General features: G+C 43.5%; 2 protein-coding genes and 1 pseudogene across 7 annotated transcripts in view; 2 read left to right on the forward strand and 1 right to left on the reverse strand.

Moving 5' to 3' along the window:
- Positions 1–23,949, forward strand: part of PML (promyelocytic leukemia) — a 551,773-nt gene that overhangs the window by 445,357 nt on the left and 82,467 nt on the right. The window lies entirely within an intron of this gene.
- The window catches only part of SIN3A (SIN3 transcription regulator family member A), an 89,939-nt gene that overhangs the window by 51,761 nt on the left and 14,229 nt on the right, over positions 1–23,949 (forward strand). For all 6 annotated transcript variants that reach the window (XM_023196656.2, XM_023196655.2, XM_023196658.2 and 3 more), the window contains exons 10-17: positions 4,023–4,141; positions 5,380–5,590; positions 6,147–6,263; positions 10,075–10,313; positions 11,536–11,719; positions 13,598–14,171; positions 16,933–17,102; positions 23,000–23,173. In XM_023196656.2, coding sequence (XP_023052424.1) covers positions 4,023–4,141; positions 5,380–5,590; positions 6,147–6,263; positions 10,075–10,313; positions 11,536–11,719; positions 13,598–14,171; positions 16,933–17,102; positions 23,000–23,173 — 1,788 coding nt within the window. The remainder of the gene's footprint in view (positions 1–4,022; positions 4,142–5,379; positions 5,591–6,146; positions 6,264–10,074; positions 10,314–11,535; positions 11,720–13,597; positions 14,172–16,932; positions 17,103–22,999; positions 23,174–23,949) is intronic.
- Positions 17,945–18,499, reverse strand: LOC111529697 (annotated as a pseudogene).

A 23,949-nucleotide genomic window follows, 5' to 3' on the forward strand; every position in this document is an offset into this window, starting at 1 on the left:
GCCTGCCACCGTGCCCAGCTGATTTTTGTGTTTTTAGTAGAAACAGGGTTTCACCATGTTGGCCAGACTAGTCTTGAACTCCTGACCTCAAGTGATCCACCCACCTCAGCCTCCCAAAGTGCTGGGATTACAGGTGTGAGCCAGCACACCTGGCCAATAGCCAATTTTTAAGATATTAATTAGACAATTGAACTTAGTACAGACTCAATATTAGATGCTATTAAGGAATCTTTTTTACATTTTTGGGTTGTTTTTTATAGACGGAGTCTCGCTGTTATTGCCCAGGCTGGAGTGAAGTGGTGTGATCTTAGCTCACTGCAACCTCTACCTCCTGCATTCAAGCAATTCTCCTGCTTCAGCCTCCCAAGTAGCTAGCATTACAGGCGCCTGCCACAACGCCTGGCTAATGTTTATATTTTTGGTAGAGATGGGGTTTCACTGTGTTGGCCAGGCTGGTCTTGAACTCCTGACTTCAGGTGATCCACCCACCTTCACCTCCCAAAGTGCTGGGATTACAGGTGTGAGCCACCACACCTGGCTTTTTTTATTTAAGAGATGGTCTCGCTCAGTCACCTAGGCTGGAACTCAGTGGTGCTTTCATAGCTTACTACAGCCTGGAACTCCTGGGCTCAAGTGATCCTTCTCACCCTCCTGAGTAGCTGGGATTTACAGGTACACACCACCACACTCAGCTAATTTTTAAAATTCTTTTGGAGAGAGGGGGGTCTCACTGTTTTGCCCTGACTGGTCTCAGACTCCTGGGCTCAGATAGTCCTCCTCCTTCAGCCTCAGCATTGGCCTCCCAAAGTGTTGAGATTACAGGCGTGAGCCACCATGCCTTGCCTTAAGGAATCTTCTGAAAATAAGTTAATTTCTAAGAGTAATTTTTTTTTTCTTGAGACATTTTCACTCCATTGCTGAGGCTGGAGTACATTGGCGCCATCTTGACTCACCACAACCTCCACCCCCCGGGTTCACGCAATCCTCCTGCCTCAGCCTTCCGAGTAGCTGGGATTACAGGTGCCCACCACCACACCCAGCTAATTTTTGTATTTTTTTTTTGAGACGGAGTCTTGCTCTGTCACCCAGGCTGGAGTGCAGTGGCCGGATCTCAGCTTACTGCAAGCTCCGCCTCCCGGGTTTACGCCATTCTCCTGCCTCAGCCTCCCGAGTAGCTGGGACTACATGAGCTGGGACTACAGGCGCCCGCCACCTTGCCCGGCTAGTTTTTTGTATTTTTTAGTAGAGACGGGGTTTCACCGTGTTAGCCAGGATGGCCTTGATCTCCTGACCTCGTGATCCGCCCGTCTCGGCCTCCCAAAGTGCTGGGATTACAGGCTTGAGCCACCGCGCCCGGCCTTTGTATGTTTAGTAGAGACAGGGTTTCACTATATTGGCCAGGCTGTCTGGAACTCCTGACCTTAGGTGATCTGCCTGCCTTGGCCTCCCAAAGTGTTGGGTTTACAGGCGTGAGTCACTGCGCCCAGTCCTTTAATAGCATTTTCTTAGTACTTTTTCTTAAACATATATACTATATCTAGATGAAATGTCTGGAATTTGGTTTAAAATGCAGTGGTAGGAGAAATGAGTATAGATGAAACAAAATATACTATAGATCATTGAGGTTAGGGTTGAGTACGTAGGTTTGTTATATTTCTGTCTACTTTTGTGTATGTTTAAAAGCTAATAAAAAGTAAAGGTAAATAGGGTATACAGTATAACAGGTACAGTGCTCTTTTATCTTTAGCTTTAAAAGTCTAGATTCTATATAGTGTCTACTGATGAATAGTTAACGAAAAGCATACGGAAGTCTGGAGCAGGGGTTGCTGGTAAGCCACTTGGTTTGGTGGCAGTCTGTGGTCTTCACCAAAGGAATTACAGTGCTAAATATTTACTTCGGAACTGAAGCCCCAGATTGGTAATCTGACTAGGCTAGTTTTGCTTTGTCTATGCCATTGATCATTTTTGGGTTTTTGGTATTAAGATGCTCAATACTGTAAATAGAGGAAGAAAAAAGACCAGATCAGAGGACAGAAGTATCTTAAGAGAGCATTATTCCAGATTGCCAGAGTTTAAAACAGTCTTGGCAAAGATTCTTGCTGTAAACATGTGTTAAGAGAGGCAACAGGCTGGGCACAGTGGCTCACGCCTGTAATCCCAGCATTTCGGGAGGCCGAGGTGGGTGGATCACCTGAGGTCAGGAGTTTAAGACCAGCCTGGCCAACATGGTGAAAACGCCTCTCTACTAAAAATACAAAAAAAAAATTAGCTGGGCATTGTGGCAGACGCCTATAATCCCAGCTACTCAGGAGGCTGAGGAAGGAGAATTGCTTGAACCTGGGAGGCGGAGGTTGCAGTGAGCTGAGATCATGCCATTGCACACCAGCCCGGGCAACAATAGTGAAACTCCATCTCAAAAAAAAAAAAGAGGCAACAAAAGCCGGGGTAATTCTGATACGGTCTGGAGAATCAAGCATATGAGAAGGTATACTCCGAGATCTCATTTTAAAAATTGTTACTACGGTAATTTTTTTTTTTTTCTTTTTTTTAAGACGGAGTTTCACTCTTATTGCCTGGGCTGGAGTACAGTGGCGCAATCTCGGCTCACTGCAACCTCTGTCTCCTGTGTTCAAACGATTCTCCTGCCTCGGCCTCCCGAGTCGCTGGGACTATAGGCGCCCACCACCATGCCTAGCTAATTTTTTTTTTTTTTTTTTTAAGTAGAATGGCGTTTCATTATGTTGGCCAGGCTGGTCTCGAACTCCTGACCTCAGGTGATCCACCCACCTCAGGTGATCCACCCTCCTCAGCCTCCTAAAGTGCTGGGATTATAGGCGTGAGCCACTGCGCCCAGCTGGAAAATTTTGAACATGCGTAAAGAGAATAGTAAAATGATTCCTCACGTACCTACCATCCAGCTTTAGCAGTTCCCAATCCTAGCCGATGTGTTTGTTTCATATATATTCCCACCCATCCCAGTTTATTTGGAGACAAATCGCAGATATATTATTTCATCCATACATATTTTTAGTAAGTTTCTTTTAAAAATGACTCCTTTTTGTGGCCAGGTACGGTGGCTCATGCCTATAATCCCAGCACTTTGGGAGGCGAAGATGGGTGGATCACTTACGGTCAGGAGTTTGAGACTACCCTGGCCAATATGGTGAAACCTTGTCTCTACTAAAAATACAAAAATTAGCTGGGTGTGGCAGCACATGCCTGTAATCCCAGCTACTTGGGAGGCTGAGGCAGGAGAATTGGTTGAACCCAGGAGGCAGAGGTTACAGTGAGCTGAGATCGCACCACTGCACTTCAGCCTGAGCAACAGAGCTGCACTGTGTTTAAAAAACAAAACCAAAAAAAAACTCCTTTTTGCAAACATAATCATTGTCACATCTAAAAAAACTAACATTGATTACTTAGCATCATAAAATATCAGTTCAAATTTCCCATTTTTATTTTATTTTTTTACTTATAAGACAGAGTCTTGCTCTGTCACCCACGCTGGAGTACAGTGGCATTATCCCAGCTCACTGCAACCTCTGCCTCCCGGGTTCAAGTGATTCTCATGTTTCACTCAGCCACCCGAGTACCTGGAATTAGAGGCATGTGCCATCATGCCTGGCTAATTTTTGTATTTTTAGTAGAGACAGGGTTTCAGCATGTTGTCCAGTCTGGTCTTGAAGTCCTGGCCTCCAGTGATCCACCCACCTTGGCCTCCCAAAGCACTGGGATTATAGGCATGAGCCACCACGCCCAGCCACAGATTTCCCCAATTTTTAAAAACGAATCACAGGACAGCCTGGGCAATATATGACCTCATCTCTACAAAAAATTCAGAAATTAGCCAGGCATGGTGGCTCACACCTGTAGTCCCAGTTCCTTGGGAGGTTGAGGGTAGGAGGCTGCAGTGAGCTGAGATTACACCACTGCACTCCTTCCTGGGCGACAGAGCAAGGCCCTTTTCAATTCCCCACTTTAAGAAAAACAAAAACTGTTTTTCTTCCTGTTGTCTCCATAAGGTCCGAAAGGCTCTTCGGAGTGCAGAAGCCTATGAAAATTTCCTGCGCTGTCTTGTTATTTTTAACCAGGAGGTGATCTCTCGTGCTGAGCTTGTGCAACTAGTCTCTCCTTTCCTGGGGTAAGTGAAGTGAGGGGCTCAGCCCTGATTCATGATATGGAGGCCAGGTAATATTTGATTTGTGAGAGTATGTGATAGGCAAAGTTAATTTACTTGAGATAGGTCAGTTGACTCAAATGTGAGTGCCAAAAGAGTCCTGAGAAGTCTTCTAGTCCAACTCTAGAGATGAGAAAATAGCGAGGGCATTAAGTATTTATTGACTAATGGCCAAGACTAGTGGTTTCCTGATCTTCTGACCAGTGCTGGATGTTTATCAAGAAAAATCTCTCCCAGAGTTCTGGAATTTTTTTAAAAATTATTATTATTATTATTATTATTATTATTATTATTATTTCTTTTTTTTTTTTTGAGACGAAGTCTCACTCTTGTTCCCCAGGCTAGAGTGTGAGGGCGCAATCTCGGCTCACTACAACCTCTGCCTCCTGGGTTCAAGCGATTCTCCTACTTTGACCTACTGTCACCACACGCCCGGCTAATTTTTGTATTTTTTTTTAGTAGAGATGGGGGTTTTACCATGTTGGCCAGGCTGGTCTAGAACTCCTGACCTCAGGTGATCCACCTGCCTCGGCCTCCCAAAGTGCTGGGATTACAGGCATGAGCCACCACGCCGAGCCTGGAATCTTTACTGTATTTGACAGCCTAAAAATTATGTGACCATTAAAACAATCTGCTTTTTCTTTTTCTTTTTTTTTTTTTTTTGAGATGGAGTCTCGCTCTGTCACCCAGGCTGGAGAGCAGTGGCGCGATCTCGGCTCACTGCAAGCTCCGCCTCTCAGGTTCACACCATTCTCCTACCTCCGCCTCCCCAGTAGCTGGGACTACAGGCGACCGCCATCACACCTAGCTAATTTTTTGTATATTTATTAGAGGCGGGGTTTCACCATGTTAGCCAGGATGATCTTGATCTGACCTCATGATCCGCCCGCCTCGGCCTCCCAAATTGCTGGGATTATAGACATGAGCCACTGCACCTGGCCTAAAGCAATATTCTTGATCAAAAGAATGGTTTGTTATTTTGTCTGGTTTCGGTACAACTCTTTTATCACCACTTTAACTGATCTGAGAGTATTTTATTAGAAAAAGGGGAAACCAAATGCTCAGAAGCAGTTCTTCTTAGGCAGGAAATAATTTGTCCCTGGTAGCAGATTTCTGATCCAAAACCAGATGGTAGTAGTCATACCTCAGGATAACTGCATCATGCCCCTAATTGCTTGTCACTTTTTGGTTTGATTCTTCAGGAAATTCCCTGAGTTGTTTAATTGGTTTAAAAACTTTCTGGGCTATAAGGAGTCTGTACATCTGGAAACTTATCCAAAGGAACGAGCCACAGAGGGCATTGCTATGGAGATAGATTATGCTTCTTGTAAACGATTGGGCTCCAGCTATCGAGCCTTACCAAAGAGTTACCAGCAGCCCAAGTGTACAGGAAGGACTCCTCTCTGTAAAGAGGTAAGGCCTTCCCTAGCAAGGATCAGCCCTGGGTCCTCAGCTTTTTCCGGAAGGGAGTGGTGGTACCAAGGATTGAGAATTTATATGAATAATGAAATTAAGAACCCTTTTAGTCCTTTTTTTAAAAAAAATGTTTTCTACTTTTTTGTTTGTTTTTGAGACAGGATTTCGTTTTGTGACCCAGGCTGGAGTGCTCATAGCGCCTCAACCTACTGGGCTCAAATGATCCTCCCAAGTACCTGGGACTTACACATGCCTTCACACCCAGCTAAAAATATAAAAATAGAAGTTTTTAGTTTTGTAAACATGGGGTCACTCCTCCTGCGCTCAAGTGATCTTCCTGCTTCATCCTCCCAAAGCACTGGAATTATATTTCCACTTATATTCAGAACACTTTTCTTACTAATACCTTTTTGTAAACTTGCTAAAGGTGAAATTTGTGAAGTAATGTTAGTTGCCTATTTCTCCGCTAGAGTTTTGTCTTTTTATTGAGAATGCTTAATCACCAGAAAGCTGTTTTAGGCTTTTGTTTCAGTCTCTCTTCTTCTACCCAAAGGTTTTAAATGATACCTGGGTTTCCTTCCCTTCGTGGTCTGAGGACTCCACCTTTGTGAGTTCCAAGAAGACTCAATATGAAGAACACATTTATCGTTGTGAAGATGAGCGCTTTGAGGTACAAGCTTCTTTGGCATTTGAAGTTGGGAGATATGGGAGATGCTCAGTGAAAGACTATCTTAATACCTGTCTCTGAGGGGTATTAAGATGGAAGAGCCAGAGGCTCACATTCTTCTGTGGTAAATGCTTGTTGTGGTACTTTCCATGCTTTGTACATTGGTCAAATATATTAGTACATGTTTTATGGCAAATGTGACTTATCTAGGCCACTTTAGCTAGCCCTTTTAACTGAAATTGTCCATTGATGACTGAATAATAGTTCTTTTGATTTTGCATGGCATTTTAAGATTATTGTGTTTTACATGGTGAAGAAAATCAGTATCCTAAGGTTTATAGTACTTTCTTGAAACTGTTTTTAAATTATTTAAGATCTGTATGTATCATTACCCTTAGCAAGTATCTTGCCATGGTTAGTAAACCAGCTCTGTTATGAGAACTGGAATTTTTCTTTCATGTTTCTGGTATTGATTGCTTTGTTTTGTTTTGTTTTTTTGAGACAGGGTCTCATTCTGTTGCCCAGGCTGCAGTGCAGTGGCACAATCACAGTTCATTGCAGCCTCAACCTTCCAGGCTCAAGTGTGACCCTCCCACTCAGACCCCCACCCCTACCCACCACCAAGTTGCTGGGACTACAGGCATGTACTACCATGCCTGGCTAATTTTTTTTTTTTTAACTTTAAATTCTGGGATACATGTGCAGAACGTGCAGGTTTGTTACATAGATATACATGTGCCATGGGGGTTGCTGCACCTATCAACTCGTCATCTAGGTTTTAAGCCCCACAGGCGTTATGTATTTGTCCTAATGCTCTCCCTCCCCTTGCCTCCCACCCCCTGCGGCTAATTTTTTGTTTTTTATAGAGACAGTGTTTTACTACATTACCCAGGCTGGTCTCAAACTCTTGGGCCCAAGTGGTCATCCCATCCTGGCCTCCCAAAGTGCTGGGATTACAGACGTGAGCCACCATACCTGGCCTGATTGGCTCCTTTTGAAAGAAGGTTAAATTAGGGCCTTTTTTTTTTTTTTTTTTTTTTTTTTGAGACGGAGTCTGGCTCTGTTGCCCAGGCTGGAGTGTGGTGGCCCGATCTCAGCTCACTGCAAGCTCCGCCTCCCAGGTTTATGCCATTCTCCTGCCTCCCCCTCCCAAGTAGCTGGGACTATAGGCGCCCGCCTCGTCGCCCGGCTAGTTTTTTGTATTCTTTAGTAGAGAAGGGGTTTCACCGTATTAGCCAGGATGGTCTCGATCTCGACCTTGTGATCCGCCCGTCTCGGCCTGCCAAAGTGCTGGGATTATAGGCTTGAGTCACCGCGCCTGGCCTTTTTTTTTTTTTTTTTTTTTTTTTTAAGACAGAGTATTGCTCTGTCACCCGGGCTGGAGTGCAGTGGTGTGATCTCGGCTCACTGCAACCTCTGCCTCATGAGTTTAAGCCATTATCCTGCCTCAGCCTCCCAGGTAGCTGGAACTACAGGTGCATGCCACTACACCCGGCTAATTTTTTTTGTATTGTTAGTGGAGACAGATTTCACCATGTTGGCCAGGCTGGTCTGGAACTCCTGATCTCAAGTGACCCACCTGCCTTGGCCTCCCAAAGTGCTGGGATTACAACCGTGAGCCACTGCGCCTGTCCCAGGAACTTCATTTTGAAGTAGTTAGGAAGGGAAGAGTGGAGTGAATAAATGAGGTGGTAGAGGGCCCCATACCACCTGTATCAGGAGGGGAACTACTGAAAGTGGGCTCAAAATCCCCAATGTGTTTATATGTCTGGTTTACATGATCATTTTTAAAAAGGGAAGTCTGGTTTGTCTAAAGAGGTAAAATGACATGTATCCTATTTAGTGTATCTATTACATTAAATTGACTGGCTGTGCTTATTTGTATGGGTAGGTATCTTGCTGTGTTTTTTTTGGTTTTTTTGTTTGTTTGTTTGTTTTTAAGTACTCTTTTAGCTCTTTGCCAGCTTTCCCTCCTCACACTTGCTTTAGCTGTTTCTGGTGTGTTTTTAATTAAGAGCCACATGCTGCCTGGCCACTGGCAGGTGGTTGGCCATCTTTGCCCCAGCATTTATAAGGAGTTGCACCTATTTGCAGAAAACTAAATCATGACAGATGTTAACTTCCATAGGGAGTGTTATCAAGCTAAAGAAGGCATTTCAGCCGGGCGCGGTGGCTCACGCTTGTAATCCCAGCACTTTGGGAGGCCGAGGCGGGCGGATCACGAGGTCAGGAGATCGAGACCACGGTGAAACCCTGTCTCTACTAAAAATACAAAAAATTAGCCAGGCGCGGTGGCGGGCGCCTGTAGTCCCAGCTAGTCAGGAGGCTGAGGCAGGAGAATGGCATGAACCCGGGAGGCGGAGCTTGCAGTGAGCTGAGGTCGAATCACGCCACTGCACTCCAGCCTGGGCTACAGAGTGAGACTCTGTCTAAAAAAAAAAAGAAAGCATTTCTTTGTTACTTATGTTTAGTAAGGTTAGCTGATGAATTAGCAGAGCTTGGCATCTATTTTTGACAGAATGTTCCTATCCGCTCTCAACTGGTATGCCTCCAAATGAGAGGCAACTTCATTTCCCATTTATGACTATGAGGGCAAAGATCAAAGAAGTGGGGTAAGCATGTGTTTAAGATTTGGTGGGATGAGCTAGTTTGAAGGAACATGCTTTACCAATCAAGATAGGTTAGTAATGCTTCAGTACAGACAGCTCCCACATCTGAGTGACTTGTAAAGCCAGTGGGTTTAATTTCTAATCATTCTACATGTACATTGATGTTTAGCAGGGGATTTGGCATATCAGAATCACTTGGGGATTCAGGCCAAGGGATTGCCACCATTATGATTGTTGCTAGTCACTAGGAGGAAAAGAGATCGCAGAAGGATCTCACACCTTTAAATGCTCCAGCCTAGAAGTGATAAACATTACTTCTTCTCAACTCGTAACAACTCATTTGTCAGAACTAGTTACATGACCCTATCCAATCATAAGGGAGCCAGGAAGTTAGTCCATTTTTTGTCAGTAATTGGAGAGCAAGAGGGGCCAGAAATATTGACAAAATGATGACCACATTTCCAAAACAAGAAAATTTAGGGAACACCTCTGCAAATATTTGGTTATAGACTGTTCATTTACTTCATTTTCTGTTTTTCATTTAGAGAACCTTATTTTAAGCTAAGGAAAAAGTAGACTCATAGGTTGCCAGGAGTCCGATAAGAATTTAAATCATTACCCGCAGATACAACAGTGAACTCCTTAGGGTATGATAGTCACTGCTCTTATTATTACTGGATGTGGAACAAGGCTATTGAGTATTTTAGTATTTGAATATATTTAAATATTTCAAGTTAAAAAAAAACTCTCAAGACAGAGCCGTCTTTTGGTATTGTTTTGATTGTTATTGTTTGTTCATAACGGATCTTAGCAATTCAGGAAAGTTCAGGGAAAAGTATCAGTAAAGTCATCATTTCCTGTTAGGTTCCTCTGGTCTAAGATGGGTAGTCTTAAGCAAAGCACACGGTGCAGGTGGTGGTAGTGATAACTACCGTTTATCCAGCTTCATCCTGTGGTTCTTATGTGCCAGGTATTGTGCTGAATACTTTATGTGGCTTGTGTAATTTAATCCAGAAACAGGCTTGTGAGAGTAATAGGTGCTGTTATCCCTATTTTGCTGATAAAGAAACAGTCTTACGTAGCTAGTAGGGCAGAACCAGGATTCAGATCCAAGGAGTTTAGCTCCCTACCTTATTTTTCTAATCACTACTCTATTCTCTTTTGATTTGGGTCCTGAGCATACCCTTCTTTGTCTTCCTCTTCAGCTTGATGTAGTTTTAGAGACCAATCTGGCAACAATCCGGGTTCTGGAAGCAATACAGAAGAAGCTTTCCCGCTTGTCTGCTGAGGAACAAGCCAAATTTCGCTTGGACAACACCCTTGGGGGCACATCAGAAGTCATCCATAGAAAAGCACTCCAGAGGATATATGCTGATAAAGCAGCTGATATCATTGATGGTCTGAGAAAGAATCCCTCCATTGCTGTTCCGATTGTCCTTAAAAGGTACCTGAGCAAATGTGCCCTTAGTGCTTTAGTGTGTACTTCATTACTGGTTCAGTGTCCCATTAAATAAGGCTCTCATTTTCAACCTGGTTGTCCCATGAGACCTCTCTTTCTCCCCAACCCTGGGGGAGTATTTTAAAATACAGAAAAGAAGATAATTACCACCCATGTTCCTGCCACACTCAGGACTAACTGTTGTTAACATCTTTGTGGTTTTTTTGTTTGTTTGAGACAAGATCTCACTCTTTCACCCAGGCTGGAGTGCAGTAGTAAGAACACAGCTTACTGCAGCCGCAACTTCCCAGGCTCAGGTGATCCTCCCACCTCAGCCTCCTGAATAGCTGGGACTACAGGAGTACACCACCACACCCAGCTAATTTTTATTTATTTTTATTTTTTTTTAATAGAGATAAGGTCTTGCTATGTTTCCCAGGCTGGCCTCTAACTCCTGGGCTCAAGCAATCCTCCTGCCTTGGCCTCCCTAAAGTGCTGGCATTACGGGCACCAGCTACACCATGCCCAGCCCCATGTCATTATTGACCACACTGTGAATCCTTTGTTAGGAGCTTGGTTCTCTCAGTATCATCTGGTAAAAACTAATTCTTATTTGCTGCACAGTTCACAAATACCCAGATTTTATTTGTCCTCCCTCATCTTCCTCTCAAGAGCTGGCACAGATTGATGGTTTCTTCTTCTTGCCTGTAGTATTTAACTTTTGGCTTTTGAAATATAGGTTATTCTTCAGTTTTAGTGTTGTTTTTTTGTCTTAGTCTGCTCTCTTCTGGGTTATTAGAAGCAGTTCTGATCAGAACTTTCCAGACTGTATCCAGAGGAACATAACTGTGCAAGTTCTCTGCTCTTGGACTTTTGTGTTTCTATTAGCATTGTGAACATTTTACAAAGTCCTACAGCAGAGAAACAAGAACTCTTTTTGCAAGGAATATTTACATCTCAAAGGTATTCCCTGGAATGCTGTTTGATAAGTAACCATTCTAGGTAAATTATTTTGAGATAACTCATTTCCCCAAAATAAGTCTTGGATAAGTAATTTCCTCATGAAACAGAGTTCGAGACTGGTTTAATAACATCCCAAGTTGCCAATAATTTTGACAGACCTATTATGGCTTTGACTTTTCTTGAAAGAAAGTAAACCTGGCAAATTTCTTTCTTCTAAACCCTCTGAATTCCCATGTGTTGTTTCCATCCCTTCCCACTTCACTAGGTTGAAGATGAAAGAGGAAGAATGGCGAGAAGCTCAGCGAGGCTTTAACAAAGTATGGCGAGAACAAAATGAGAAATACTACTTGAAGTCTCTGGACCACCAGGGGATCAACTTTAAACAGAATGACACAAAGGTCCTGAGGTCTAAGAGCTTACTCAATGAGATTGAGAGTATCTATGATGAGGTGAGCTGGGGTTTTCTACATCTGTGAGAGGACTCTAGTCTATGTTTAGCACAGCTTTGATTTCTGGAAATTAGCTTTGTTAAATGCAGGTGAGACTCTCTAAGACCTGTTGATTCTTGCTTTATAGCTGGCATAGCCTTTTCTATTCCTCATTCTACTATTTTAAATCTAAACTTTACCTTTATACCTAAGCTATTTGACTAGTTTCCTAGTTCACTATCCTGGTTTCAACTTATACCTCCTGCCTCCATTTTCCACTTCTCTCACTGCCTGTTTCCCTCAAACAATACCTTGTATTCATATAGTCCCATCTCTCCTTACTACAGCTTCAAAACTTGTCATTGACCACCAAACTCTTTGTAATCCTTGCTTATTCAGCATGCCTACTAGAACTATAAATAGTACTAGGAGCTAGGATCAGAGATGAATAAGCAATCAATTCTGGTTTCCATGGGCTCAGTTTTAGCAGATGGATAGAAACATAAATGCAGTGCAATTGGGAATTCCTGGAGGGGGTGATCCTGAATTTTAAAAATAGTAAAATGAGCTCTTACGTGAACTCACATCAGGCCGGGGACAGTGGCTCACACCTGTAATCACAGCACTTTGGGAGGCCAAGGCGGGCGGATCACCTGAGGTCAGGAGTTAAGAGACCAGCCCTGCCAACATGATGAAACCCCGTCTCTACTAAAAATACAAAACTTAGCCGGGGATGGTGGTGTGCACCTGTAGTCCCAGCTACTCGGGAGGCTGAGGTGGGAGAATGTCTTGAACCCGGGAGGCAGAGGATGCAGTAAGCTGAGAACATGCCACTGCACTCTAGTCTGGGTGACAGAGCAAGACTCCATCTCAAAATCAATAAAATAAATAAACTTAATCCTCCCTATTTTGCTGATGTTACTTTGTCACCTTCCGTACCCCCACCCCAGAAGTAAAGTAAATCCCAGACCTTATATCATATCCTCTATATAAATACTAGTCCAGAATTTTGAAAGATAGTCCTGCTGGGCACAATGGCTCCTGCCTATAATCCCATCACTTTGGGAGGCTGAGGTGGGCAGATCACTTGAGGCCAGGAGTTCGAAACCAACCTGGGGACATGGTGAAACCTCATCTCTAACAAAAATACAAAAATTAGCCTGGCATGGTGGCACACTTCTGTAATCCCAGCTATGCAGGAGGCTGAAGCATGAGAATGGCTTGAACCCAGGAGATGGAGGTTATAGTGAACCAGGATTGCTCCACTGCCCTCCAGCCTAAGTGACAGAGCGAGACCCTGTCAAAAAAAAAAAAAGAAAAAGATGGCTCCAGTTCTGTCCCACTCGCCCTGTAAGTCACTGGTGTATAGAAGGTACCTGTATTTTGACATCAAACCACATCTCTGTCATTACCTATTTGTTTCTGGAAGAGGGACAAAAATTATTGTTATGGTTCGGCCCTAAGTTTTGTTTTTGTTTTTTGTTTGGAGACTGAGTCTCACTCTGTTGCCCAGGCTGGAGTGCAGTAGTATGATCTTGGCGCACTGCAACCTTTGTCTCATGGGTTCAAGTGATTCTCCTGCCTTAGCATCCCGACGGCTGGGATTACAGGCACCCACCACCATGTTCAGCTAATTTTGTTATTTTTAGTAGAGATGGGGTTTCACCATGTTGGCCAGGCTAATCTCAAACTCCTGACCTCAAGTGATCGCCCTCCTTGGCCTACCAAAGTGCTGGGATTATAGGTGTGAGCCACCGCTCCCAACCCCAGGTCCTAAGTTTTTTATTAGAAAAATATAGACACTGTAGTTGATAATGAGATGTATGGCTGGTGTGGTCTCGTAGGCATGTTGTCGCTGTAGACACCTCACAGAATATTTTTGTGTGTCTGTCCCATCAGAGGCAAGAGCAGGCTACGGAGGAGAATGCTGGTGTACCTGTTGGCCCACACCTCTCACTTGCGTATGAAGACAAACAAATACTGGAAGATGCTGCTGCTCTGATTATCCACCATGTGAAGAGGCAGACAGGCATTCAGAAGGAGGACAAGTATAAGATAAAACAAATCATGCATCATTTTATTCCAGATTTGCTCTTTGCCCAAAGAGGTGACCTCTCAGATGTGGAGGAAGAGGAAGAAGAAGAGATGGATGTAGATGAAGCCACAGGGGCAGTTAAGAAGCACAATGGTGTTGGGAGCAGTCCCCCTAAGTCCAAGTTACTGTTCAGTAACACAGCAGCTCAAAAATTAAGAGGAATGGATGAAGTATACAACCTCTTCTATGTCAATAACAACTGGTATATTTTTATGCGACTGCACCAGATTCTCTGCCTGAGGCTGCTACGGATTTGTTCCCAAGCCGAACGACAAATTGAAGAAGAAAACCGAGAGAGAGAATGGGAACGGGAAGTGCTGGGCATAAAGCGAGACAAGAGTGACAGCCCTGCCATTCAGCTACGTCTCAAAGAACCTAGTGAGTGCTGAGACCTCTGATTTACAGAGGATGTGTGAGGTTGAGGACTTTAGAGCTACCTAGACTTGGGACTGCTTCTTTTGTTAATAGAGCACAGGCCTTAGAGTCTGTGTAGTTGGTTAAACTCTCTGAATCTGTTTATCTGAAAAATGGAGATGCTAGTTGCCTTGTGCTGTTGCTTTGTGCAAAGTATCCTATGCAGGGCTTAGATCATGGACACTTGGTCAGTGGCTGGTATTGTGGACATACCAGGGAAGAGGGTATCACTGTTAATTTGTCAAACGGCAGATTTCTGGGTTACTGCCAGCTGTTTCAAAGTACAGATAGAGACTAAACTGTCACAATTTCAATCCATGACAGAACATAAATTCCTAGTGCTTAAAACAGAATTTTCTCATATTTTTGGGCAGGACTTCCATTTAACCAGTAGGGTTTATGGCTCATTCCTAATATGTAGAAATAATTTATGCAAAGGAGACTGGAACTCAAGAGGTGATGTGAGACATGGAGAACAGGCAGGACAGGGATAAAGATGTAGAACCCAGGAAAAGTAAAGTAAGTGAGGGTTCAGGACGCTGTCATGTACTTTATGTAATTTTGTATTGCCTGCTTCCAGTTCACTTCATAAATTAAGTACTTGAGCTGTGAGCCAAAAGCTTTTTCATGAAGGATTTCTTCTGGGCTCTTAAGGAAATAGTCAATCTGAGGAGTGTATCTTTTCTTTCTTTCTTTCTTTCTTTCTTTTTTTTTTTGTGAGGCGGAGTCTTGCTCTGCCGCCCAGGCTGGAGTGCAGTGGCCGGTTCTCAGCTCACTGCAAGCTCCGCCTCCCGGGTTCACGCCATTCTCCTGCCTCAGCCTCCCAAGTAGCTGGGACTACAGGCGCCCGCCATCTCGCCCGGCTAGTTTTTTGTATTTTTTAGTAGAGATGGGGTTTCACCGTGTTAGCCAGGATGGTCTCAATCTCCTGACCTCGTGATCCGCCCGTCTCGGCTTCCCAAAGTGCTGGGATTACAGGCTTGAGCCACTGCGCCCGGCCTCTTTTCTTTTTTTGAAAGTGTTGCTGATGTAGGAAGCCCAGATATGGCCCTAGCCTTCTATCTGTTGAGGAGCTAATGACACTGGAAGTTCTGAAAGCTTTTATCTGGACTAGTCCTAGCTTGAAAAAGATAAATTTTAGACCTCATTGTGGTGATTCAATCTACTTGGGTAGAAATTAGAAATAAAATGGCTTATTCCTGGCTTGGTCATGGACTTAACTTGGTTTGAGGCTTTACGTAATATTGTCTTGTCTGATAATGCCAACCCTCACACTTACCATAGCTTGTTTGGACTCAAAACTTCATTCTGGCATAAAAGCAGTTTTCATAGCAGTGGTATATTTTGGAGTCTAAAGCCCATACCTATTCTATGGACCTAAACAATGTGATACTCTGATGAAACTCAAGCCAGTTGCCTCTTTTAAACAGTAATTGTCCTGTTTTGCCTGTTTTTAATGAATTCGTCAGACTTCAGATAAATGGAGACAACTCGGTTTTGCTCCTAGCATTTTTTCCCCAGCACAAACATGACTAGTAAATAACCAATTAGTCAGTGACAAATAGTTGGTTTTGTAACTCTTTTCGTTTTAGTCAACTGTTTGTTGAAATGCAATGTATAGGCCGGGTGCAGTGGCTTACACCTGTAATCCCAGCACTTTGGGAGGCCGATGTGGGAGGATCACTTGAGGCCAGGAGTTTGAGAACAGCCTGGTTAATAAGTGAGACCCCATCTCTACAAAAAAAAATATATATATATATACATACACACACACACACACACACACACACACAAGGTACAGCATATATATATATAGAAAAGTATACAAATCAATTTTGAAGCTCAGTGAATTTTTACAGACTAGACGTACCTATGTTCAAGAAACGAAACATAACCAGTACTCTTGATAACGAATCCTTTTTCCACTTTCTTGATTTCTAACACTAGAGATTAGATTTGTCTATTTTCGAACTTTATATAAATGGGTCTTTAGTAAGCTAAAGGCAAAACTCTTTAACATTCCTTGTGCCCTCTGCTAGTTGCCAAATGTCTGTAACAACTGATGAGATTTATTCTAGCTAGTGGTTGAAATGATTCATGTGCAGTAAGTACAGACGATTTAATAATGCAATTTGTGAAATACAATGTTGCAAATCCATTTTTAAACAAAAGGACTTTGACAAATGCAGATTACTTCATTATTCATAAAGGGTTTAATTTGCACTCCTGTTTTTCTGTTCCCAAGAGGTTTCCCAGTGCTGGAGTATGGCTGTGTCTGCCTTTTCTCATCTGTACTTTATGCTTCATTGAAATAGCTTTATGAGCAAGTGACCCATGTGAGGAATGCTCTTGTGCAGTCTGGGAGAGCAGGTTTCTCTCTCAGCAGGGGAGCCAACAGCTCTTTGAAGGACTGGCTTCCCTAGGATACTTTCCTCTGCTAAAATGGCCCAGCAGTACCATAAAGAACTATCTTTCTAGCATGGTCAGTCAGAATATTAGAAGCCACTGTTAAAGTTGCAGAGTCACTCTCTGATAGATAGTGCTGGTGATTGTAGTCACCTGTCAGAATTCATCTCTGTTTACATTGGAATGAATGAGTACATTTTGAATACCTGGTGTTCATACTTTCAAATGCCATTTAGGCCAGCTATGGGATTTGCCCTGTACTCTATCCCTAGTCTTTTCTTAGCAAGGTAAGGCCTCACCTATCCCATCTCTCCCACAGTGGATGTTGATGTAGAAGATTATTACCCAGCTTTCCTGGACATGGTGCGGAGCCTGTTGGATGGCAACATAGACTCATCACAGTATGAAGATTCACTGAGAGAGATGTTCACCATTCATGCCTACATTGCCTTTACCATGGACAAACTGATCCAGAGCATTGTCAGACAGGTGAGGGCATGGAGGAGGCTAGGGTGAGTGAGGGAAGAAATCCTTACCTAGAGATGGGCCAGGCAAAGAAAAGACAAGGAAAAGGAAAGGCAGCTTTTTCATATAACAGTGTTTATGAATATAAGGTTCTGAAGAGAGGAGGGAAGGTTAATGTGATGCCTGATTTCTCATGTTAACAAAGTTGCAGTGTATGAGCCTACCTACCCCATATCTTTTCTTGTGGGCCACCTGTAGAGGGCAGTGGTCCTGACCCCAGCTTCCTGCCCAACTTGTCTATCTCTTACCTTGCCTGCCATGGGCAAGGACACAGTGTGGAACCTTGCCTCTTCCATACGTGTTGGTAAGTTTTTTGTTTTTTTGTTTTGTTCTGGTTTTTGTTTTTTTTAAATAGAGCCACAGTGTTACTGGTTTGCCCAGGCTGGTCTTGAACTTCTGGTCTCAAGTGATCAGGAGCTCCTGTCTTGGCCTCTTAGAGCACTGGCATTATAGACACGAGCCACTGCGCCTGGTCAAGGTGTTGGTAACTCTTATGTACTTGCATTATTCAGTTTTTGAAATTATTTTTATAAGATGGTTCACATAACATCTTTTATAATACTCTGCCCACCTCACTTATCTGTGGTTCCCTGTAAGTTAGGTTTGTGGTTGGTTTTGTGTGTTCTTCCTGTGGCACCCTGGGAACTTGTAAACATGTTGTTCTTTACAACAGTGATATGAAAAATAGCTTGTAACAGATAGTCACATTTCTACTTCTTGGACTTGAGTTTTGTTGGTTAACTGCTTTTTCCTTTTTTTGGAGACCCAGCTTTACCGCTGATATATTGCAAGTCCCCAGTAGGGCTTCATTTTTCCTTTTCAGCATCCTGTTCTGTGGCTCCCTTGGCCCTTTTTACCCATATGCCGAAGAGCTGAAAATTGATGTGGGCCATGTGAAGACTGGCAAATACCTTAAAGTTCTTAGTGATGGCTCTGACTTTCTCCTTCTTATAGACATTCTGTATGGGAATTATTGGTCCTGTCAGCTGGGTGGCTGATTTGAGTTTTTCAGAACTGTCTCCCTTCTTGGGGGCTAAGAGCTTCCTGGGAAAGAGGTTGAGCTTGGAGTCTTACTCCTTCAGGTGCTGAACACTGGCCCGCAGGGACGTGGTGGACTTATTCCACCCTCTTGTGGATGCTGGTCACCCTTAACTCTTCTAAGCTGAACCCCCTGCCAGCTTGTACTTTGGTGTGATACCTCACTGTGGGACACCTTACCATGGGCCAGATGGGTCCAGATGCAGGGTGCAGGTCAGTGTGGTGTGCTTTTGCTTGCATCTGCAGATCTTCTGGGCTGGCTGGTTGAACCACGTGGCCATGGGCCACTGCGATTCCTTGTGTAAGTAGGGCTTTAGGATCATGCTGTTCCACCTGGGCACCGTGGCTACCTACAGCTCTCTTCCATAGAACAGCTCAGCAGAAAGGCAGTGAAATACTTAAGCAAAAACTTGCAAAAAGCAATTTCTTTTTTTTTTTTTTTTGAGACGGAGTCTTGCTCTGTCGCCCGTGCTGGAGTGCAGTGGCCTGATCTCAGCTCACTGCAAGCTCCGCCTCCCGGGTTTACGCCATTCTCCTGCCTCAGCCTCCAGAGTAGCTGGGACCACAGGCGCCCGCCACCACGCCTGGCTAGTTTTTTGTATTTTTAGTAGAGACGGGGTTTCAGCGTGTTAGCCAGGATGGTCTCGATCTCCTGACCTCGTGATCCGCCCGTCTCGGCCTCCCAAAGTGCTGGGATTACAGGCTTGAGCCACCGCGCCTGGCCGCAAAAAGCAATTTCTAATTCTAGAGTCCACACTGCCAGTATAGAAGGAAAGAGCTTGTTGCTTAATGTTCTCTTGGGCTAAAATATTGAATCCTTTGCAAAGTACCCCTGCTTTTGCCTTTGTTTTGGAAGAGTGCATGCCTTTGCACTCCTCCCACAGTGTCTATGCAGGATTTAGGAAGAGCCCTTCATATAAATGAACCTTAACATCTGGGGGAAAGTTGTCAAATAGTTGTTTCCAATAAGTTGAAGAAGTTATTAGGCCTTCCCATAAGAGGTCTGGATGGTAACTGGCAGAAATCATTAGATGGATACATAGGCACCCATAGTCATACTTTTTCAGACTAATCTTCGTTAACTTCCCTGAAATTTATATAAAATATAGACTCCAGTTACCCTGTGCTTATGTTGCTGATTACAGGCTTGCTGCTCCTTCAGCTAGGAACAAAGTCTTTCATACCACCAGCACAGCTTTAAAAAAAATCCAATAAAACTAACTTTTAATAATTCTGAGGTTAGCTTTTGAAACGAGATATAGTTACTTACTCTTACGTATCTGGTTATAATTTTGAATCAGTAATAAATACTATCACCACCCACCCCACCCCTGCTTTTTTTTTTTCTTCCCAGTGGAAACAGAGGTTTCATCCAGAAAACCCCAGAACGGTGACTTTTTTTTTTTTTCTTCAACCCAGGGTCTCACTCTCTTGCCCAGGCTGGAGTGCAGTGGTGTGATCTCAGCTCACTGTAGCCTCGACCTCCCACCTCAGCTTCCCAAGTAGCTGGGACCAAAGGGGTCACCACGCTGGCTAATTTATTGTATTTTTTGTAGAGATGGAGTTTTGCCATGTTGTCCGGGCTGGTTTCAAACTTACGGGCTCAAGCGGTTCACCTACTTCGGCCTCTCAAAGTGTTGTAATTACAGGCATGAGCCACTGTGCCCAGCTTACAGTGACTTTTTAAAACATTTTTAAGCTTCCCAACTCCTTTAATTGGAGGTGTCTCTTTCATTCTCCTTGTATTTGGTGTTCCCTCAGATTTCACTGTTGACTGGATGTACAACTTATATTTCAAAGTCAAGGCTGGTCGTGGTGTACAACATATATTTCAAAGTCAAGGCTCACGCCTCTAATACTAGCACTTTGGGAGTCTAAGGCAGGCATATATCTTGAGTCCAGGAGTTGGAGAACAGCCTGGGCAACATGGGGAAACCTTGTTTGTATTAAAAATACAAAAAAAATAGCTGGGCGTGGTGGCACATGCCTGTAGTCCCAGCATACTCGGGAGGCTAAGGTGGGAGGATCATCTGAACCCAGGAAGTTGAGGCTGCAGTGAGCCGTGATCGCGCCACTGCACTCCAGCCAAGTCAAGCCATTACACTTATCTTACCTATAGTAGACTGGCTTAAGAGGGATTTGTGTTAAGAGTACAACAGGCAACCTCACAGACATTCAAGTACAGAACTCAAAATAGGACCACACCATGGAAGGCCTGGGCTGGGAGGTGATTTTCCTCTCCTGCATGCCTTTACTCTGGACTTCTGCTCCATGCTTGTGCTTTGCTCTGCAGATGGACATTCGGCATGTGCTCCAGGCTCCTCCAGCCTCTGAGGCTTTGGCTTGCCCTCCCAGTACCCCTGGTCCCAGTGTTACTGGACCTTTCCATACAGATGCTCCTCCTCAAAAAATATATTGAACACTCTCGTGTCATTTCCGTTATCAAGATAGAGAATCTGATCTGCTCAGCAGTGGGGGTAGGAGTTCCGTAGTTGCCCCTGGATTGTAGTGCTGCCTTTTCCAAAGACTCGAGGAGGGGCCAGATATCCAAAAAGAGGGTGTGGGGGTAGGGGGAATCAGTAATACAATCTACTTCAACAAGAACGTATAAAGTAGAGGCGGTGGCTCACGCCTGTAATCCCAACAGTTTGGGAGGCCGAGGCAGGTGGATCACTTGAGCTCAGGAGTTTGAGACCAGACTGGACAACATGGCAAAACCCCATCTCTTCTGAAAATACAAAAAAGTTAGCTGGGCGTGGTGGCACATGCCTGTAGTCCCAGCTACTTAAGAGGCTGAGGTGTGGGAGGGTTGCTTGAGCCCAGGAAGTTGAGGCTGCACTGAGCTGAGATCACGATGCCACTGCACTCTAGCCTGGGTGACAGAGTGACACTCTGTCTCAAAAAACAAAAAAAAAAGTATAAAGTGGAAGCATATGTATGCATGATTGAAGTCATGCTTTCCATCTATTTTTTCCACCTTTTTTCTCTCTAAAACACTGTATCTTAATCTTTTGCACATGATATCAAGTCATAAGCATTATTTTAATGGTTGTATCAGAATCCTTTATCTGGACTCATTGTGATTTATTTATCCATCTGTAGTTGCTGGAGATACTGCCCTTTCTGCCACACTCAGTCACCCTTCTGACCTTGCACTGTGTCCAGTTATCTACTCATACACATACTGGTCATTTAGGACTTAAAGTTAAGAATAAATAGTTATCGTGATTCTTAACACTTCAAAAGGAATGTGTCTTCCTAAAAATAGAATGGCTTGGTGTTTACGATAATCTTAAAGTAAAATAGACAAATCGATATTGAAATTAATGTTTTGCTTTCTTCTTGTATCTATTTTTCACTTCTGTCATTTTGGTGGTAAAGTTTCATTTGGAAGAATTTTTATTTCAAAATAGAAATAATAGGCCGGGCCCGGTGGCTCAAGCCTGTAATCCCAGCACTTTGGGAGGCCGAGACGGGCGGATCACGAGGTCAGGAGATCGAGACTATCCTGGCTAACATGGTGAAACCCCGTCTCTACTAAAAAATACAAAAAACTAGCCGGGCGAGGTGGCGGGCTCCTGTAGTCCCAGCTACTCGGGAGGCTGAGGCAGGAGAATGGCGGGAACCGGGAGGTGGAGCTTGCAGTGAGCTGAGATCTGGCCACTGCACTCCAGCCTGGGTGACAGAGCGAGACTCCGTCTCAAAAAAAAAAAAAAAAAAAAAGAAATAATAGCATGACATGAGAATGGGAACTCTGAAAGGTTCAGCTTTCTAGTCATTAGTTTCCTAAGATTGTCACACAAGTACTGGATAGTCAGTCATGATTGGCCTGTGTAGAAAGTGAGTTAACATTGTGAGTTAACATTATGTACAATGTAGGCACTATACTTTCTATCAGATACAGAAAAATAGGTGGTGTGTTTGGAAAAGTATTGGGCTATAGGAGTCAGGAACCTTGACTTTTAGTCCCAACCCTGCTTCTTCAGCTGAGCACCCCAGGCAATAATTCAGCAGCTATTTCTTAAATACTTAATGAGTTTTAGGCTTTGTAGTTGGGCTGGGAATATAAACGTAGATATTACATTCATGATTCTCCAAGGCTCCCTTCCTCACCCCAGCTCATGGTGAGCTTTGCAGTGGTGCAGTCTCGGCTCACTGCAACCTCTACCTATCAGGTTCAAGCGATTCTCCTGCCCCAGCCTCCCGAGTAGCTGGGATTACAGGCGCCTGCCACTACACCGGGCTATTTGTGTATTTTTAGTCGAGCTGGGGTTTCAACACATTAGCCAGGCTGGTTTTGAACTCCTGACCTCAGGTAATTGGCCCACCTCAGCCTCCCAAAGTGCCGGGATTACAGGCGTGAGCCATCTTTCTGATGCATTGTGTAAATTTGTCTCCTAACTGTCCCCAACTCTCTCCAGCCTGCTTCCCAGGGCAGTTGTGAGGATCAAATGAGAGAAAATATGTATGAAAGCAAATTGTAAATGATTTTAAAATGCAATAAAAATATGACCTATAGAAAATTATTTAAAGATCCTTAGAATTTTAAATAGTACAATTATCCTGAGTTCTCTATGGTTTTTATTTTAAATAGATAGGAAAGTTTTACCATGGACCACTGATACAGCTGAAAATCTTGGCTTGATTATTCTTCAAGAAAATGATACAGTGGTTTGTGTGATTAATTTTCTAAAATTGCCAGCCCCCCGCCAAAAAAAAAACTTTTTTTGAGTTGAGTGACTAGATCAGTCAAAGGAATGTTGACTGTATAGTGGAGAAATGTTTTCTGTGTTCACTAACATCTTTCCTTTGTTTGATTCTAGCTGCAGCATATCGTGAGTGATGAGATCTGTGTGCAGGTGACTGACCTTTACCTGGCAGAAAATAATAATGGGGCCACTGGAGGCCAGCTGAACACGCAGAACTCAAGGAGCCTCCTGGAATCAACGTATCAGCGGAAAGCTGAGCAGCTAATGTCAGATGAGAATTGCTTTAAGGTGAGAGTTATTCAGGTAGTCAAAGACCTTGCTGGTGACAATGTAAGTTGTTAGGATTCTCTGAACCAGAAGTTAAAGCCGAGGTACTTTGACCTGTGATTCTACTCCTGGAACTTTTAATGAGTTCACCAGAGAAATACAAAGTAGAAGTAATTGTCTTCCTGGACAATCTACTTTGTTTCTTTCCTGCCTTTAAAAAACAGAAAAAAAAAAAACTAGTTATATATGATTTTTACAATTTTGTATTCTTCTTTTTCTCTGAACATTTTTCATAGTATGCTTTGTAAATATTATTGTTAGAAAAATGTTGGTACATGAAATCCATGGTCATGATCATTATAGAAAAGAAAACATAGGCCCGGCACACATGGCTCACACTTGTAATCCCAGCACACTGGGAGGCCGAGGTGGGCAGATCAGTTGAGACCAGCTTGGGCAACATGGCAAAACCGCATCTCTGCAAGAAATACGAGAATACAAAAATTAGCCCAGCATGGTAGCATGCACCTATAGTCTCAGCTACTTGGGAGAATGAGGTAGGATTGCTTGAGCCTGGGAGGTCGAGGCTGCAGTAAGTCCTGATCGCGTCACTGCACCCCAGCCTGGGTAACAGAGCAAGCATTTTATGTCCCCAAAAAATAAAAAGGAAGATAAAATGCAGATAACCAAAAAAAAATCACCTTAGAATTCTTTCCTGAAATTATCATTGATGATATCTCTATGCTTCTAACTTCTCTATGCTTGAGTATATATTTTGAAAGAGTTTATACTGGACA

This window comes from Piliocolobus tephrosceles, chromosome 6 (assembly GCF_002776525.5).
Source record: "Piliocolobus tephrosceles isolate RC106 chromosome 6, ASM277652v3, whole genome shotgun sequence".
NCBI lineage: Eukaryota > Metazoa > Chordata > Mammalia > Primates > Cercopithecidae > Piliocolobus > Piliocolobus tephrosceles.